The following is a 21,425-nucleotide window of genomic DNA, read 5'->3' as shown; positions in this document are numbered from 1 at the left end:
CGAGTACAAAATCACAATGTCATATTAATAAAAAGTCTCAAAAATCAAAACAATAAAATTTTACATCAAATCTATTGAGTTGCTCTGTACACTTGTCATTTATTCTGAAACCTAATAATAATTTTAAATAAATAAAAATTAATAGTATTAAAATCAAAATAATATATTATTAATCTAACAAATAAAAAAAACTATTATTAGTATACAGTTAGCAGGATACTGTTAATATACTGTTAACAGTATAGTGAGAAGAGTGTGAGAAGACCGAGGCTGCTGAGGCAACAATAGCGGTAGCGGGAGTGGGAGCGGGAGCTGCAAGCGGCAGCGGGAGTGGGAGTGGGAGTGGGAGTGGGAGCGGGAGCGGGAGTTGCGAGTGGCGAGCTACGACAATAGCGATGAGCGACAATTGTGGCAGCAGCGAGAAGTAGGCGAGCAGAGATTGTGGCAGCGGCGAGTAGCGATAGTGGCAGCGGCAGCAGAGAGCAATGACAGCGGAGAAGAAATCTCGACGGCAAAATCGCGAGTGTTAGGGTTGGGGAAGTCGGGGAAATCGTGAGAGAGAGCTTATCGGTGATTTAGTTGGTTCGATCGAACCAATTAAAGCACCGGAGACTGAACCAGATGTAAAACACTGGTTCGGTCGCCTGGTTTAACTCGGGCGCTCGACGCTTGGGCTCGGGCGAGCGCCTAGGCGACGCCTCGTTGAAGCAAGGCGCTTGGACATGAAGCGAGGTGCTCGGGCCTCGCCTCGCCTCGCCCGAGCGCCTAGGCGAGCGCCCGAGCACCTATTGAAATCACTGTAAACAATATATCAACAACTTATCTAATCTCATTTAATAAGTGTGTAGATGTTAAAAACAAATGATGAAAACAAAAGTCAACATCCAAACGGAGATCCAAAAGAAATATCTCCTAGGTATCCTAAAGTATATTGTATTTTCAATAACTTTAAGAAATCATATAATTCATGGAGGTATACATATTCAAGAAGCATCCTACAAGTGTTGCATGAGACACCCCTTAACCAGCTCAGCACTAATCCACTTTCTTAGATCCACCTCAGTCTTAACCCCACATTTGCTTGATATATATAATGATCTAAATTGGACCACTTCATCCCCACATGTTTAGAGCACTGCCCATTTGTCTTCAACATGGATTTGATCTTTGTATTCAACTTTGAACCTCTTCCCAACAACCCTAAACCTGGTTGACTTCCTTCTGACATAAAGCAACCTTTCCTGCGGTCTAAAAGGCAAAATAAGAGTCAATCTAGCTAAGGACCACTTCATAGAAAAATGTCTCACCGGATACGGAGGTAAGACCATGCACATTTGACTGTCCCTAAACCCTATAATAGCAGGAGACTTGTGCAATGGCCCACCCTTTTTTATCTATACAACTGAGATGTATGTCACCATATATTTTTCAAAGATGGCTGCTAATTGTAAAACTCGAGTTCATTGGAATGATCTGTAAAGTAAAATGATCAAAGATCAATAATCAAGAACTATAGCAAGGAAATGACAGAAAAACTTAATTCTATTTCAATATTATGAAATTGTTAAAAGATTCTCACCAACCCCAACAAGAGCAACAACAGATGATACAGCATCAGAACGGTGGTGCCATGCATTTGCCTTCAACAATTCACTTCCTTCCTTTTCCCCAGCTCTTTTAGTTATCCAATAGAGTCTATTGTCGCCAACAAAAAAAGACTGGTGGTAAGAATATGTCTGAATATTTAGCAAATTTCCACAGGTGTATCACAATACGAAAATCATATTCTCATATACCTAGAACAATTTCTGACAGACTGCATCACAGTTATTGGTTTAAGAAAAGAATAAAAAAGAAGACATCCAACCAAGACATTATCCTGATTTTCAAGCAAAAAAACTCCTTGAAAGTTACTTATTTTACTCATCTGTAATGAATAAGAAAATGCAACCATAAACCAACAGCTAAACATTACTAATAAACAAAAGATTTGTCTTATTCCTTTGGCCCAAGAAATTCAGTGACATTGCACCAACTAACATTCCACTTTCCAAGGCTATATGGCAAGGAAAGGGAGTAAACTAAATGGGTTGATCCTTTCAAACTCTAACTAGTAGTGACATCGAACAAGAAGGAGAAGAGGGTGTGAAAGTATATGTGATAAGGGAAAAGGAAACTTCTCTTTTCTTTCTTGGAATAACTACAAGCTAAAAGCTCCTTTCACTCTCTCTCTTCTTTTATAGGTGATTTGTACACCAAAAATCTCCACCACTATGTAATTAATCAATTACTTGAACTCTCAAAACCTCAGTTTACAAGGACAAAAGTCAAAGGGCACTTAATTCATAGTGCCTTGGAACTTAGTTGGTTTGAAATTGGTTTTGGAACTTGATGTCTTGCCATGAAACTTAATAGTTTTAACGTGTGACTTGCATTGGAATTACATGTCTTGATGACTTGAAACCTGAGATTATTATCATTTTATTAACCTTGTCATTTATATTCTCCAATCCTATTGTTTCTACCAAATCTAGTTATGCACTATATCATCCTTCTTGATGAGAAAGAACTTATCCACTAGTCATCATTGTTGTCATGATAAATTGATAAATTTGAATGCTGAATGTTGAATAAGTATGAATACCTGAAGAAAGTTCTATCTTCTAGGCATTATCATTAATTCACTTGATAGACCAAACTTTTTTGTGTTTGTTGTAAATTCCTACTTGAAAATGTTTTTTTCTTATAAAAGAAATGTACAAGATATCCTTCTTCAAAAATCTTCATATGATGATATTCGTTGACACTTTCTTTGTAAACTTCATTACTAGCTTCCAACTTCCTTATGAATCGTTGCCATGATGATTGCATAATCCTCTTCTCTGGTTGATAATGGTGATTTAAGTATAGTATTAAGGTCCAGATCAAGGACTGTCATACCATGCCAACCGGTGGTATTTACAGACCGGCATACTGACATACGGTCTGCGAGTATATATCGATTTTCAGATGAAGACTGAAAAAAGGTTGAAAAAAAAAATTTATCTTTTTTATCCTAATTTAATGGTAATTTTATTGTATTTAATTAAGAATAGTGTATATGAGGCATAAATAAAAGCATAAAGTTGTGATTAACCCTAAATACCCCCAATTTGAGCCTACATGTAAGACAATAATCTTAATCATGTTAAATTGGAGAGAAATTGGACTAACCAAGGATACCATATAAGTGTTTCGAGCTTGGCTCGGTACGGTATGGTACCATGTATCGAGCGGTACCTCAGGGCATACCGAGCGATATACCTAATTTAGGTGTAAAATCATCCGAAAATACCTGAAAAAAAAAATATATATATACCTCTAATTAAAGAAAGAGAATACATACTTCTTGATTAGAAAGTTCTTTCTCTTAATCTTCCTAAATTAGCCTCGATTCAATTCACAAATCGTTGTTTTGTAGAGTTTAGAAGAGCGCAAATGTGAGAAAAAAAGAGTTTGAGATAGTTTAAAAGAGTATGAGAGTGAAATGAAGTGAAACAGGGAAAAAGAAGAGTTTAAAAACCTATGAGAAAGGGCTCCAACGGTCAATTTGACCATTGGAGCACTGTTACCGAGCGGTAACGATCGAAATTTCGACCGTTACTACCCGATATAACCCCGTATCATCTGATACGGGGCGATGTTAAGCGTTCTGCCCGGTAGCAGGTGGTCTGCGTACTGGTATACTATCGGACTGGTACGTACCGCTCGGTATTCGAAACTATATACCTTGGGACTAACGCACGAGAATAATCTTAAATCTTAATCATGTTAAATCTTTGTAAATATGCATTAAAATACCTTCAAATTGGAGAGAAATTCCACTAGATCTTGAGTTTCAATCCCTCTTTTATCCAAATCAATAACTTCAATCATAAATAAGAATACAAGAAAGAGTGAGAAAGAGAGGGAGAATAGGAGAGTAAATGAGAGTAAGAGAGTGAAAGAGGGAGAAAGAGGGGATTTAAAGCTCCAATTGTTAATTTGACCAATAGGATCAATTTGACTTGACTTAGATCGTATACCAACTGAAACCTAACTATTTTCCTACTTGTCGTCCGAAACGAAGGTCCATATACCGATTAGCTAGTGGACCGATACATACCACTCAGATAGTACCATTAAGAGCGGTACATCACCCATTGGTTAGATAGTTATATAGAATATGACCATAAACAATACTATTGGCAAATTCAGCTCTAGGTAGCATGAATCCGATTGTTTGCTATTTTTTGTAGCAAAATGATCGTAGTAGATTTCATAAGGTTCTATTAACAACTTTAGTTTAACAATCTCTTTGAGGATAGTAAACACAACTATAATATAAGTTGGTCTCAGTTTTCTTCTATAAACTTCTTTAAAAGTAACTAAGAAATTTGGTGTCTCTATCTAGTGTGATATTTAAAAATTTCATAAAGTTTAACCATCTCATTGAAATAAAGATGAACAAATATAATATGCATCGATGGTCCTTTTGCATATGAATGAAATGTGTCATTTCAAAACAATAAAAATAGAATTTCTACCTCTAGGTTTTTGACAATCCAACTGAAAATACATGTCAATATCTTCTCATAGAGAATTACGAATTGGTAATGGATATACAGTAAGAATTTGAGCTTGTTCTTTACCAATTTGGCATGGCCGGCATCACTTCACATAATGAGCATCAAAAGGAATTATAGGCCAAAAATATTTATTTTAATGAGAACAATTTTATCTCTTCCAAAATGACCTTCCAGCCTATCAAAGTGTAATTATCTGATAATCTACTCACCAATAGACCATTTTGGACTAAAAGATAAAATCCTTGAAAAAGAAAACCATCTTAAATAACATAGTATTTGTGATGACAATTTTTGAATTGCTACCAAGTTTCTCCAAAACCTTCATCATTGAAATAGATGACTTTTATAGTAGCAAATTGTTCTAGCTGTACACTCATAGTGATAAAAAATGCACCTCAGTGACCAAGTTCATCAACGACTTGATTGCAATTTTCATTTTTATGTTTCAAGACAAATATGTGCTCTTGTAAAAAAAATACTACCATCTTGCATAGTGCATACCACCGATTTAGATTTGCTCGAGAATTTATAATGTTCAAGAGCTTCATGATTAGAATCTTTAAGATGAATTATCCATAAATTAAGTAAGACCTCCAATATTGAGGTGCTTGAACAATGGCATAAAAATCTATATCATAAGTTGAATAATTTTTTTCTATTGTTGAACTTTTCACTAAATAATGCAATCAAATGACATTCTTAGCTATGTACTCACCAATGCCCAAATGACAAACAACACAATTATCAAATATTTCACTAAAATTTCATGATACAAAGGGAATAATGGAAATTTTAACTGTTTCAGTAGTTGAAAACTATTTTCCACCTCAAGCGTCCACTAAAAGTCTTCCTTCATGCAATCAGTCAAAGAGATTACAATAGTACTAAAATCCAAATGAGCCATCAATAAAAAGATGTCAATCAGTGAAAATTTTGGACATCTTGTGGAGACATCAGTGATCAGTGTGGACCATGTTTGGATAATCTTGATATTCTATGCACCCACTTAGATACCTGCAAGTGTTAGAATAAAGCCTAGCAAGGCCAAAGGTCATGAAGGAGCATTTCTTTGTATAGAGATTTTTTGCTCAAGGTTGTTAAGATACTTCTTATACATTCAACATAATTATGTTTGTTGTGACCATAAACAAGAAGATCATTAAAATAAACAACATCAAAGTTTTCAATTAAAGGATGAATAATTTAAGTATTAACCACACGAAGGTGCTAGGAGCATTCAAAAGCCCAAATGACATAATTAGCCATTCATATAAATCTTCATGAGTCTTGAAAGTTGTATTCCATTTGTCTCCTGATTAGTCACTTCTAAGATTGACATTGGAGAAAACTTGTGCAGCAGAAAGCACATCGAATATATTATCCACTCTAAGAATAAAAAATCTATACGTGATGGTGATTTGATTAATAGCTTGGCTATCTATACACATACACAAAATCCCATCCTTCTTAGGAATAGAGTTGGAAAGCCACATGGGTTTAAACTTTCTTGCACATGACATTTGTTCGATAAATCTATGAACATTCAAGTCCTCATGCCCTTTTGGACTTGTATGTGTAACATCTTTCATTTTTGAAAATTTTATAAGGGCATATTTGTAATGTAGGGACCTAAATGTGAATCATAGCAATTGGATATGATTTATGAAAGATTCATATTAAGTTTTTTTTTTTTTTTAAATGGAGGACATGTGTCACTAGCTAACTTAAGGATGGTGCCACCTATGTTTGTTCTATGGATGACACATAAGTTTCTTTCATGTATACACAAAGTCCTCATACCCTTTTGGACTTATCTGTGTAACATCTCTCATTCTTGAAAATTTTATAAGGGCTTATTTGTAATATAGAGGTCTAAATATGAATCTTAGCAATTGGATATGATTTGTGAAAGATTCATATTAAGTTTTTTTTTTAGAAAAAATGAAGGACATGTGTCACTAGCTAACCTAAGGATGGTGTCACCTATGTTTATTCTATGGATGACACATAAGTTTCTTTCATGCATGCTTGCCACCTTGCAATCCTTGTGTCAGCCAAACCTAAGTAATTAGAGGAGAAATTAAACGAAAATTTAACAAAGGAGGGATACTTGTTGCAACTAGCGTTGACTTGAGAAGAGAAGAGAAGGAAAGAGGAATTTAATTGAAGAAGAAACTTTACTTTGGCTTGAGGTTTTACATCAATTCCCTACATTTGGGAATCATATTTTTCTAAGGCAAGTGTTCTAACCCTATCCCACAGTAATCTTAATTTTAAAAATTTTGGAAGATTTTGGCTTTGTACATGATATTTCTATCGTTTAGGAATAAAACTGTGAATCTGAAATTTTTTTATATTTGACCTTTCTACATTGTCCTAGGCATAACTTTTTGCACCGATCTTTGATTTAGGAAAAACTAAATTCATCCGAAAATAGACTCATAGCTCTTTCTTTTGTTACCAAGATTGACAAATTTGGAGTTTAATTATCTACCCAAACTATTATTTCAACTGACCTTATGAAATCTATAAAATAGAGACTGTTGGTTTTGACCTTTCAGTACTCTCTTACTTATAACTCTCTGTTGGAAACTTTGATTTATGCAAAACATGATTTATCATAAACTAGATTCATAAATCTTTCTATGCATATCTGATATGAAAGATTTGGAGCATAAATGTCTATTGAAAATCTGTTCTAATCAACTCTATGAATTCTGTAAACCAGAGATAATGTTCTTTGGCCTTTAGTTACTAAACTGTTTATACCTCCTTGTTGGAAACTCCAATTCATACAAAACTTGATTTATCTAAAACTAAATTGATACGCCTTTCGAATGACACCTAATTTGTGCAAATTGGAGCATAATTGGTGATTCAAATAGTTCATGAAACGTGCCTCTAAAATTCTGCTAGAATCAAGCGTTTGTCGATTCTGCCTACTCTTGTTTCATCTATTTGGAAATTGATTTTAGCTAAAATACTTACTTCAGTTGAGCTTTACATTATTGCTTTGAATTCCTATATACTCTTGTCCTTCAATTATTTGCATACCTGAATCTATTATGTGAAGTTTATATTTGTATCGTAATGTTTTGTATAGGCATTTGCATTCCGTTGTTCTGCATGTGTTTTCGATATGTGCCAATTTTATTGCTCACAATGTCCTTTTGTACTCTGGTGTTTGTGGGATAATGTGAACCTTTGCCAGAAATGGTAAAGGGAATTATGCTTAGAGCCCGCGATGCTCCGTCGGCCCCCTATGACTTCACTTAGACGTGGGTGGATGGAGCTCCCAAACGTGGGAGACTTATGTTTGGTGGTCATTCAGAAATTGATAGACTATATTATGTTATGATCCCACTTCACCATCTATATGTTTGATATGATATCTAGAGCTTTGGTTATATGCTTCTATGTGTGCTTTGGATAAGAATGAAATGTATGCAACATCAAATGCGACGTTGAGCTTATGTTTCGTATTTGTTCTTTGTTATGCTCTGAAATGTTTCATATACCATTGATATTCTCCGAAACATTTCATACGTCATTGATATGTTCCAAAATATTTCATTTGTTATTGATATGCTCCGAAATGTTTCATATGTCATTGATATGTTCCGAAACATTTCATACGCCATTGATATGCTACAAAATGTTTTATACGTCATTGATATGCTCCAAAATATTTCATACGCTATTGATATGCTCTAAAATGTTTCATATGCCATTGATATGTTCCGAAACATTTCATACATCATTGATATGCTCCAAAATGTTTCATATGTCATTGATATGTTCCTAAACATTTCATACATCATTGATATGCTCCGAAACATTTCATACGCCATTGATATGCTTCGAAACATTTCATACGCCATTGATATGCTCCGAAATGTTTCATATGTCATTGATATGTTCCGAAACATTTCATACGTTATTGATATGCTCCGAAATGTTTCATATGTCATTGATATGTTCCGAAACATTTCATACATTATTGATATGCTCCGAAATGTTTCATTTCTTATTGATATGCTCCGAAACATTTAATACGTCATTGATATGCTCCAAAATATTTCATATACCATTGATATATTCCGAAACATTTTATACGCCATTAATATGCTCCAAAATGTTTCATATACCATTGATATGTTCCGAAACATTTCATACGCCATTGATATGCTCCAAAATGTTTCATATACTATTAATATGCTCCAAAACATTTTATACGCCATTGAAATATTCCGAAATATTTCATTTGTTATTGATATGCTCCAAAATATTTCATATGCTATTGATATGTTTCGAAACATTTCATACGCCATTGATATACTCCGAAATATTTTATATGTCATTGATATACTCTGAAACATTTTATACGCCATTGATATGTTCTGAAATGTTTCATTTGTTATTGATATGCTCCGAAATGTTTCATATGCCGTTGATATGCTCCGAAACAATTTCCTTTAGCCATTGATATGCTCTGAAATGTTTTATATACTATTGATATACTCTGTAACATTTCATATGCAATTGATATATTCCGAAATGCTCCTTATGTTAATGATATGCTCCAATTAATCTTTACTCCTTTGTTATGAACAAAACATGCTTCGAATGAAATGGCATTATAATTCTGCATTCGATGAGTGGCTATCTATGAACTCTTGTATCCCTGCCTTGTATTTCGATACCTTGTTTGTTTGAAACTATCCTCTTTTGCCATGGATATATTAGTCGCTTGCTGAGCTTTATATGCTCACTCCGTTACTATGTAAATTTTTCAGAATAGCTTGTCGCTCGCTAAAATGTTTAAATTGAGGTGAGGCAGTGGAAAGTTATAAGACTTTAGGGCAAATCCTTAGTGGATGATATGTTTTTATTGTCTAAGTACACTTAGTATCTAATGAAATGTTGATGGAAAATCTGAACTTATGAGTTCTGTAAAAGTTTAAAGGACCTCTCGTGTTTAGGATTTTGGAATGTTAAGTTTAATTTGTATAATGATATGAACATGTGGTAAATATTGGTTTTGTGCTTATATAGAATCCCACACTTGTGGATTTATGAGGTAGTTATTGTCTTGGTGAGTTGGTTTCAGATTTTATGATTCATCGAGTGATGTGGTATATAATTTTAGACTGCACAAGTTTTATGAATTATGGAATTATAGATGTGACTGACATTGAATGTTTCTCAGTATCCTCAAATGTTAGTTTGGATCCTAGATTGGATTGTTCTTGAATTTTAATATTGTCGTTTTAAGATAGGGTCACACCTCTTGAATGTGATAATTCGGGGGGCGTGACAGATAGTGAGCTTTGTTGGGCAAGTTTTCTCTTGGAATCAAGTCAATTTGATGTCAAATGTCCCTTAGAGAAGGCAGACCATCGAGGAGTTCTTCAGGTGGGATATCTTTGAATTGTTCAAATTTAGCCATCACTTCATAAGGAATGCTCATTGACTTTCTTGAACCATGAAATCAGATATGTTTTAGGATGTGACTCCTTTAACTTGAGCTTGTTCACCATGTCTTGTGAGACAATTTTCTCATAACTAGCACTATCGATAACAAGAGAGAAAACCTTACCTTTAGACTTGCAATGCATACTGGAAACATTGTTTTGTAGTTATTCTTCATCAAAATGTTCTCTTGAAGTGGCAAGATGCTCTATGAATTACTATTTTGGTTCTCATCTGGTACAATCTTTTTAGAAGCCTCTTCAAGTTCTTTATATTTTGGTTCTCCAAAATCTTCAACTTACTCCTTACCATCTTCTTCTTCCATAAACTTTACTCATAGATCTGCTCGTCTTTTAGGGCAACTCATTCATGTAATGTCCCACTTGTTCATGTAATTACCATACAATGCAAGTAGTAGGAGTTTGCTTAATTGTACTTTTCATAGTTCTAATAACCTTTGACGCACTAGCATATTATAATAAGATTCTTCTTTAGAAGAGGAACATAAACAAACATTAGCACACCCTTTTACTCTATTTCTACCTAAATTTGCTCCAACATTCAATGCCAATTGATAAGCATAGACAACCACCATAATTGATCCATCTCCACTTTGTCACAAATCATTACTCTTAATCGTCCAATATATCATGCCACAAGTTGTTCCTCCATCTATTGAGTTATATTTCGACCATCAACCTCTAGAATTCTTCTGTAGTTGAAAATGGATTTGAATCCTTGTTCAAGATTGTTGAGTTGTGAAAATAGAGTTTTAGCAAAATATGATGGTAGGAAATTTTCACATAGTTGAGTTTTCATCTTCTCCTAAGATGATATCTTAAGTTTTCCTTTTCAAAAGCAATTCTTTTGCACCTTGTCCAACCAAATTGAACCATAACCTCGTAAGTCTTATAGCAATCAATTGTACTATTCAATTATTGAGTATCTACTTGTATCCATTCTCAAAAACACTAAGCCAACTGAGAAACTCTTCAAGTCGAGGTCGATCATAGAACCTTAACAAATTGATTCTGATATTGTCATTTGCACAAAGAAATCTCTTTGTGGTGGACTCTCTCATAGCTTTGTAGGATGCAAAAGGATTGGCCTTTTTTTTTATTCATCACTTGCATAATCATAGCTTAAACTTCTTGAGGTTCAAGGCGCATGGTAAACTCTTCAACTTGTCTTCTTAAAGTATAAACTTTTTTATCCCTTTCATCTCTATCCATGATTCCTCTCGTGTTGCCCTTTACCCTTCTATTTGCCATAAGAGAGTAATGTAGACCAAGAGCGTAGCAAGCTTCAGCAACTTACTAAATGATGCCAAACAACGAGAAGAGGGTGAGAGAGTCGTTGAGATAAGGGAAAAGAGTCTCTCTTTCCTTTCTTGCAACAACTAAGAGCTAAAAGCTAAATTACAAAAAGTCAGATGATTAATTCAAGATTGCCCCCAAAGCTCCCCTCCCCTTTTTCTTTTGTAGATGATTTGTACATCAAGTATTCAACCATCACCTACCTAATCAAGTACTTCAACTCTCAACAACTCCAATTAATGGCCTCAATTTACAAGGGCACTTGTTATAAAACGCTTCAGTACATGGTGCCTTGAAACTCAGTTGGAACTTCATAACTTGGTTTTAGAACTTGATATATTGCTTTGGGACTTGATAGCTCAGACTTAGAATTTGGTGACTTGCCTTGGAACTAGAAGTCTTAAAGTTTGATGAGTTGAAAGTTGAAACCTGAGATTATTATTTTATTATCCTGCTGTCATTACATTCTCTAATACTACCATTTATCAAATCAAGTAGTCAGTTATTTGTTGACGTAGCTATGACTTCCTATCTATGTCTAAATAACTATTATGTATAATATCATACATACCCTTCTTTGACAGATATTGATATGATTGTCATACTCAATGCTAAAAATGGATGCTCCAAGTCTACTCCATGATGATGGCCCCCACTACCTTGAATGTGATGGTCATGATTCAGACACAGAGAGGTCATATCGGGGGTTGACATTAGAAGCCCCTGAAATTGATAAGGGAATCTGTATGAGCAATATGTAGATGATAATTGTCAATTTAAGGTAAAAAAGAACATGATTTCTGTTTCTAAACATAAAAACACCTAGTGTATAAATTCAATAATATTTAAGAGCAACACAAGCTAGTCTCTGTGAAGCACTGCTTTAGTGAAAGTGTTTTACTTGTCAATTCCTTTTTAGTGGTGCAAATGAAATCATATATTCGGATCTGACAGACACTACTGTGACAGCAAAGAGCAGATACCTGAAGAACATCAATGGCATGCCAGCCAATCCCACCTGCAGTAACCATAAGCATACCAGAAATCCCAAGCGTTCCCATAGTCTCAAACTTCCCATGTCCTAGGAAAAAGGAATAAAGAAAAGTTCAAAACAACACTTACAAGAAAGTTTTAGACAAATGTACAATTAAATTTTATGCAGAATTTGTATTTGTTTGGAAAACTGAGAACAGTGTTGACTTCTGCAAATTTGCCAGACCAAATAAACATAGCTACTTAGCTAGCTAAGCAAAGATCAAAATAACATAGACACACAATGCATCTCCATATAGTTCATTTTAAAACATAAAGTTCCTCCAAATAGCCAAGGTTAACATTCTAGATACCCAAAACTAGTCACAGATATCATATTTAGATAGAGAATGAAACAGAATAACATAAAGGATGATTCCACTCATGGCTCATGCATAGTCGTATGTACTAGTAGCTTCTCTGATAAATGACTATGCTTCCTTAAGCAGTGCAAGCATGAACCTGCATCGCCATGATCTGAAAACAATAATTGATCATGTTTTGAGGAAGATATGTAGCGATAGACGGAGGAAACAAGGAGACAGTACTGACACAGTGGGCCAAATGAGTTACAAATGGCAAGACAGAGGAACAAAGATGATGGTGGCAATGTGATGGGGAAGAGGAGAAGACAGCAGTGGATAGGAGAAAGAAAGCGCATATAAGAAAAATAAAGAGAGGGAGAGAGCATGAGAATGAGAGAAAAGAAACAAAAATCAAAGGAAAACAAAGACTCATTCACATTTCACAATTGTTAAAAAAACTTTTTAAAAAATTATTAGAGGTACAGGCAAAATGCTCAATGCCAGTATAATTCAGTGTCAGGCTATGTACCATAGTAAGTCCAGTATGGTGAGCTTACCAGACGATGCAACCTATAGTAGTCTGGACCAGGTGAAATCTCTTGGTTCATGTCCCATTTGGCTGTTAGACTGAAAAATATCGATATTTAAAACCTTGGGCTGGATAATCTTTGAGCCCACTTAAATATCCAATCAATCATGTGAGTTTCGACGAACAAAAGATTCAATTTTCTCTTTCCTGCACTGACCAAGAACAGGGAATTCCTGTTTTTAATGGCCAAACACTACTGTTTCAAATCAGGCTAAAAGTCACTTCTCTTATCTATAATTAGGGATGCAGAAAAAGCAATGTTGGAGGGTTGGCACTGCAAATTGCATGAGATGTGATGCATCTCGGGTATGGTTATATGGTTATCATGCTGATATGGTTATCATGGAGAGTAAAGCAGATGCTGTGATGTTTTGCATACAAAAATTGGATGCAAGTTAATTCTGGGGATCACATCTCGCATGGGACATGGCCATGGTGATTTTATTAGCCAAGTGCAGGTCAAGGTTAAGTCAGTTCATGTGATCTGGGGGTTAACGAACTAGTTGTTTTGTCATACATGATGATGCATATCAAAAATTGAAAAAAGAAACAGGTGCACTTGTGAAACCTGAACCATCTAATCCATGAGAAAAAAGGCAACAGGAAACGCTTGTTAAAGATATTGTTCCATTAGAATTCCTAGTAAAAGATAGAATGACCCACAGTAAAATTCTTGCCAAAAGAACTTCAACAAATGATTTTCATGATCAAAGGTGATAGCAATGCAAGCATAACAAAGAAAAATGACACTTTGTCTGGGATCAAAGATTTTAAGGACTACACAAAAATATATTACTTAGCTAAATTTTAAAGTTAAATGAGCAATGATATACATTCCCTTCATGTCTTCTTTTTCTCTTTTTATTTTAGCAATATATTAGCAATCATGGAAAGATTATAAGATAAGCAGAAACATTTTAGGTTAAAAAACGATGGTTGCTGCTAGCAATAAAATTTAAGGATTCTGATTTTCAACATGCATGAGTAAGTTGGGTGTGCAACCCTACTGAGTCAAATTAATCCTTCTATCTCTTATTACCTCCTCTTTTGTTGAATTATTTTGATGCATGGCTTTTATTAGTTGCTACTTTCTAGTGCCTGCTATCATAAAGTCTAGCCTGCTGAAGAGAATATTTCTTGCTCTCAAAATAAACATAATCAGAATCCCATTCTCTAGCATTGATGTGATAATTTTTAACAGCATTCAATCCATGAAACTTACTATCACATCTTTCTCAAGCCAACATTTCCAATTAGATCTCGATCCCCACTAGAGATACGCCGGAGGTCTCCGATTCACATACCGGAGGGTGTTGTGTGTTTTGCGAGAAAAATAGTGGGAGTAGATTGAGATAGAAGTCCTTATCTTGATTGTTTATCTTTATGCAAAATCTGCATGTTATTTATTTCTGCTATATCTTTTGTTTGTCCGAAACATATCTCTTTCAAATCCCTTACGTGGCATACTTGATGTCAACTGCCTCACTGGTCCAAACTACATGGATTGGCTTCGCAACCTAAGAATCGTTCTCACGGGGGAGAAAATCGTGTATGTCCTTGACACAATGATACCCACGCTCAAGGAAGGCGCAAGTGAGGATGAGATCGCTCACTATTTTATTTTTCATTATTGTAGCATTGTAGCAGTGCTACAGTATAATGCTGTAGCGGTACCGGGCGATCCACGTACCGGTATGCCGTCGGACCGGTACGTACCGCCCGTACCGGGCGGTACCATTCGGTACTACATACCTTGGCTGAGAGCACCATCAAGAAAGAAAAGTCAATCCTCTATGCTAGTGAAACCAGAAAGAAAAGAAAGATAGAGAAGTCTCTTACGAAGGGCAAGGACAAGGGCAAACCGGGCAAACCAAAGGTTGCCAAGGACCCAAGAAAGGACAAAGACCAGTGCTTCCACTACGACAAAGACGGTGTTAGGACTCTAGCTAGGAGAGTCCTAATTGAGAGGGGCATTCATGTAAAACCTACCTAAGCCGACCCCTATTAAAGAGGTGAAGAGGCCAGCTAGGGTTTTGAGGTTATTTCTTATAGAAGAATTAGAAATTGTAAAGGAATAGGAGTCTTGAGTAGGAGTCCTATTAGGAGTCTTGAGTAGAAGTCTTAATTGAGTAGGAGTCTTGAGTAGGAGTCCTATTATGAGTTAGGGTTTAGAAACCCTATAAATAGCCATGTATTCATCCGCTTTTAATAGATAATAGATGAATCTTTTCTGCAGCCTTTGAGCAGCAACTTGGAGGAACCCCTATAGAGTTCCAAGGAGGCCGATCCCCTAAAGAGATCAACCCCAAGCTTAGAATCTGCAAGGGTTCTAACACCTGGTATCAGAGCAGCGTTCTTGGCATCTCGCTGCCCTTCCACAATCATCCATCAGCCCTCCACAGCCGCCCAAAGCAATTCACACAATTGCTTAAAAGATAGTCGTCAAATTCCGTCGTCATCTCCACCACCGCGGATTATCCTTTGATCTCCCCGTGAATTGCAACAGGTTCTAGTTTTCTACCTTACTGCTGTTGCAATTTAGTTATCCTTATTCGAAAATCCAAAAAAAAAATTGTTCCAAAATTGCTGCATAAACTTTTCGTCACAAAGTTTTCATCTCTACGGCGAAAGATACATTGCAAAATTTCAACCGCATAGCATAGATTGTTTGATCTTGCTACTACGTTTTTTCTATCCAAATCTCTACGAAATTTTTATGACAGCTTTGACACTTCTTAACATCATATTTCCCTTTGGTTTTATCAAAAAATTCTCAATATAAACCATTGATCTTTTATGTCTAAACTATTATACTTGAAAATCTGCACTGTAAAATTCCAGCCGCATAGCATAGTTTGTTTGATCTTGCTACTATGTTTTTTCTATCCAAATCTCTACGAAATTTTTATGACAGCTTTAACACTTCCTAAAAGCATATTTCCTTTTGGTTTTGTCAAAAAATTCTCAATATAGACCATTGATCTTTTACGTCTAAACTGTTATACGTGAAAATCTGCATTGTAAAATTCCAACCGCATAGTACAGTTTGTTTGATCTTGCTACTATGTTTTTTCTGTCCAAATCTCTATGAAACTTTTAAGATAGCTTTGACACTTCCTATAGTGGATTTCCCTTTGGTTTCGTAGAAAAATTCTTAATATAAACCACTGATCTTTTACGTCCAATCTGCTACACTTGAAAATCTATGCTGTAGAAAATTTTAGCCGCATATTGTTGCCTTAACCCATCTATTTGCAATCTTTTTTGAATGAAATTTCTTATACACTTCATAGATCATCTTGGCTTCCATCTAAGATTGATCTATTGATGAATTCATCTCTAGAAATGATTTTGTGTTGCTACAATTTTTCATCGCAAATCGCTGAAATTTTTCGACGAGAATTCTACTATCGCAACTTGCACCAATTTCCTTGCTATTATACTGTCGAAATTTTCTTGATTAAATTGGACATCCTTGCTGTCATATAAGCTAAGATTTTGCTGTTAATTCTCTCCTCAAATTTCTCAAGTTTTTGGTGGAAATTTCATCGAGAAACCGCTGTTTCTTCGACAACAATTCTGCTCTTACAAGGCAACACATACCTGCAGCAACTTCCATTGATTTCTATCAAACCTTTGCTGCTATCTACCACAGATCTAAAACTTTCATCCACAGCCCTAAAACTCCACCAAACCACACCCTCAAACTGCACCCAAAACAGCCACAAAACAAGCCTAAACCGCAGCCTACATCCACCAATCCACCAATCCTTTCGACCATCACTTCTCTCAACCTATACATGCCTTTAACCCGACAATAAAAGAGATATCTTAACATCACAGATTTGGAGGCATATACTTTGGCATCTAAGGAGGCAATCAATGCTAAATTCGAAGCCTTCGAGGCGCGAATGGAAGATAAGATTCGGACTCTCTTTACCGAACTCAATTTTGGCCGACCACCAAGCCCGAAGAAATCACATCAAGGGGAGAGCTCTAACCAATTGCACCAAGCCAGAAGAGATGACTTTCAAGAGAAGGGAGGTTCTATGATCAATCCCAACTATCCATGCATGAGGATGGAATTCCCTAGATGGGAAGAAGGAGACCCGATTGGTTATATCTCACACGCGGGGCGATATTTTCGATACCACAAAACTGCAGATGCATCTATGGTGAAAATTGCGGCTATACATCTTGAAGGGGATGCCATACAGTGGTTTGACTGGTTTGAACACACTCATGGAATCCTCTTATGGCAACAATTCAATGAAGGACTGCTGATCCGCTTGGGACCAACCAATTATGAGAACATTGACGGACAACTAGCAAAGATCCGACAAACCTCCACCATTCAGGAGTACCAAACCAGGTTTAAAAGATTATCTAATCAAACTCATGATTGGTCTAAAAAACAGCTATTGGGGACCTTCATTAAGGGCTTGAAGCCGGAGATCCGGAGAGAAGTTAAAGCGCGACAACCGTACACGCTTATGGCAGTCATCTCTTTCATACGACTTCAAGATGAGCGATTAACCTATGAAGCCTGAAGGACTAGGGTCACTCCCCGACCAGCAATACTGAAGCCCTCAGCCCCCTCTACTGTCAACCGAGTCCCTGCACCAAAACGGTTAACAAGAGAAGAGCTTCAGGAGCGATCTGCAAAGGGGCTATATTGGCACTGCGACGAGTCGTGGAGCCTTGAGCATTGTTGTAGTAAAGGGAGACTTCTTATGATTGAACCAATAGAAGAAGAGGTCATTGAACATCCAGAAGAGAGCCTTGAACATGAAGAAGAAGATGCGGAAGAAGAGCCACAACCGACCGACGTTACGGTATACGCACTAGCTAGCTACTCAAACCCGTAAACGATGAAAGTTGGAGGCTTTCTCAAACAACAACCGATCACTGTTCTCATCGACATGGGTAGCACTAATAACTTCCTAAATAGTAAGGTTGCAGCTCGGATGGCACTCCACATAGAAGGTTGCAGCAAGTCCGATGTAAAGGTCGCCGACGGCAGAACCCTAAAGTGCGACCAAAGATGCCCGCGGGCAAAACTGTTGCTGCAGGACCAAGAGATAATTGTATATTTCTTCCTCCTCCCTCTTGATGATCATGAGGCCATGCTCAAAATTAAATGGTTGATGACGTTAGGTGATGTTTCTTGGAATTTTATGAAACTAATTATGAAATTTTACAGTAAGGAGAAACAGGTGATACTGTACGGGAAACGTTGGGGCGACGTAACAATGATTTGCACACAACAAATGGAGAAGGTTTTGCATAAAGCATGCAGCAGCTTTTTGGTACAACTTGAGCAGCAAACTAAGGGAGAGCCAACAAAATTTGAAGATCTAAATCTACTTCCTTTGCCTGCTGAATTTTCAGATATATTTGATGAACTACGCAACCTACCTCTTACCCGTCGGCATGATCATTGTATAACGATTCTTCCAGGTAAATCTCCAGCAAATACTCAACCATATCAGTATCCACATCTCCAGAAGGATGAAATAGAAAGGATTATAAAAGAGATGCTCGAAACAGGAGTTATTCGGCCAAGTTGCAGCCCCTACTCTTCACCGGTGCTCCTCGTACAAAAGAAGGACGGAACATGACGATTGTGTGTTGATTACCGAGCTCTCAACGGTATAACCGTCAACGACAAATACCCTACTCCAATAGTAGATGAATTGCTAGATGAAAGGGAGCACAAATCTTCACAAAGTTGGACATTTAATCCGGGTATCATCAAATACGAGGGTGCAAAGAAGACATACCGAAAACCGCCTTTTGAACACACAACGATCACTACGAATTTTTGCTTTCTTCAACAGAAGGTGGAATATCTTAGACATATCATATTAGAGGAAGGTGTAGTAGTGGACCCCTCCAAAATTGGAGCAATACAGAACTGGCCGACCTCGAGGAACATAAAATTGCTACGTAGCTTTCTCGGTTTAATAGGCTACTACCACAAGTTCGTAAAAAATGATGGAAAGATCAATGCACCACTTACTTCCTTGCTGAAAAAAGATGCTTTTCAATGGTTGGACAAAGCCACCACCGCCTTCGACAAACTTAAAGCCGCAATGACGACAACGCTCGTACTAGCGCTACTCAACTTCGACAATACTTTCATTATTGAAGTCGATGCCTCCGGAGTCGGAATTGGTGTTGTACTAATGCAAGATGGCCGCCCTCTCGCTTATACCAGTAAGGTATTATCTCCTTCCCATCTCAAAATGACTATTTATGACAAGGAGATGCTCACGATTGTGCATGCGGTGGCCAAATGGAGATCGTACTTGATCGAGCGACGCTTTCAAATCAAGACCGACCATAAAAGCCTAAAATATTTCTTGGAGCAGAAGATATCTTCCCCCGAGCAGCAAAAATAATTAACAAAGCTTCTTGGATATGATTATGAAATAACTTACAAAAAGGGAAAAGAGAATATTGTTGCAAATGCGCTTTCACAACTACCCAACCAAGCTGAATTTTCGGTCATTTCACTTTCGACTAGCAACATCCCTGAGAATATTAAGAGGGAATGGCAGGAAGATCAGGAGACCAGTAAGATCAAAAAATAAAAATTGGAGGAAGCACCAAGCTCCGTGGCTCATTACAATTGGGACTCAAAAGAATTACGCTATAAAGGCACTAAATTGAAAAGGAGTATGGCATATCACCCGCAAACCGACGGCCAGACGGAAGTGGTAAACAGGTGCTTGGAGACAGCCCAAAGCCACCCACCAAATATAACTACCTAAGGAGAACTCCATACCCTATCGAGTGCCATTATTGATCGACGAATTGTGACTCGACGACAACGACCCACTACTGAAGTGCTAATACAGTGGGCGAACTTACCAGCAGAATGTGCCACTTGGGAGAACTATGACGACTTGAAGATCAAATTCTCAGAATTCATGGATTGTCAGCCTCGAGGACAAGGCTGATTTGAAACCTACCTAAGCCGACCCCTATTAAAGAGGTGAAGAGGCCAACTAAGGTTTGGAGGTTATTTCTTATAGAAGAATTAGAAGTTATAAAGGAATAGGAGTCTTGAGTATGAGTCTTAATTGAGTAGGAGTCCTATTAGGAGTTAGGGTTTAGAAACCCTATAAATAGTCATGTATTCATCCTTTTTTGATAGACAATAGATGAATCTTTTTTGCAGCCTTTGAGCAGCAACTTAGAGGAAGAAACCCCTATAGAGTTCCAAGGAGGCCGATCCCCTAAAGAGATCAACCCCAAGCTTAGAATCTGCAAGGGTTCTAACAGACATGCACTAAAAAAGAAACTACAAAGACCTTGCAGAGAAGGCAAAATAGAAGCTTGGATGACACGGGAGTGTCTAATTTGCTACAATCTGTTCATATGGACCATGCTGATAATATGATATTTTTCTTCAGCCAATAATATTGCCACATAATCTTCCAGCCTACTCAGATAAGACAGCTCATCAGCATATTCCCTGCACAAAGGAATACATTAATGGAGTTGGCTAGCAGTTGTAAAGCTATATCATGGTGCTTTTCTTCATGGCTAAGGAATACATTAATGGAGTTGGTTGATAGCTGTAAAGCACTTAATTTCGAAATTCACAATGCATGAAGGGTTGTTTCATGCACTAGTATTTATTTTGAGGTTTAGGTCTTAGAAAGCACTTTAGAAACTGAGGATATTGACAGAAGCTCTCTTGGAGTGCTCTTTGGAACTCTGTATCTCTTGGATGCGTCCTTGAGTGGTGAGTCTTTTGCTTTCAGTTCAGTATCCTTGTTTATTATCATTAGGGTGGTGATCTTCTGTATCCCTTTTCATTTTCTCCTATGTAACGATCTTACTTTTCCCCTCACGTTCTCTTTGTTTCTTTAGATTTTCCCACCAAAAAGATGCATTCCGCCTGAGTTTGAGTGCCACAAGTTTGACCTTCTTTTGTTCTGGTGGTTCATGAAAATCGAAAATTCTTTCTACTGTATTAAGCCAATCGATAAAGTCATCAACATTTATTTTACCTTCAAATTCTGGAATATCAAATCTGGGGTTATATTTATTCTATCACTCGTCTTGGACTTCATTTCTTCTCCGACATCTT

The 21,425-nt window shown here is 36.7% G+C and overlaps 1 protein-coding gene across 2 annotated transcripts in view; it reads right to left on the bottom strand.

The window, feature by feature from the left end:
- LOC135612557 (metal tolerance protein 2-like) overlaps window positions 1-21,425 on the bottom strand; it is a 61,124-nt gene that overhangs the window by 27,725 nt on the left and 11,974 nt on the right. For both annotated transcript variants that reach the window (XM_065108989.1, XM_065108990.1), the window contains exons 3-5: window positions 12,379-12,476; window positions 11,967-12,118; window positions 1,580-1,695 (exon numbers count right to left, since the gene is read on the bottom strand). In XM_065108989.1, the coding sequence (XP_064965061.1) occupies window positions 1,580-1,695; window positions 11,967-12,118; window positions 12,379-12,476 (366 nt within the window). The remainder of the gene's footprint in view (window positions 1-1,579; window positions 1,696-11,966; window positions 12,119-12,378; window positions 12,477-21,425) is intronic.

This window comes from Musa acuminata, chromosome BXJ2-5, assembly GCF_036884655.1.
Source record: "Musa acuminata AAA Group cultivar baxijiao chromosome BXJ2-5, Cavendish_Baxijiao_AAA, whole genome shotgun sequence".
Lineage (NCBI taxonomy): Eukaryota > Viridiplantae > Streptophyta > Magnoliopsida > Zingiberales > Musaceae > Musa > Musa acuminata.
This window is presented reverse-complemented; position numbering and strand designations above follow the sequence as displayed.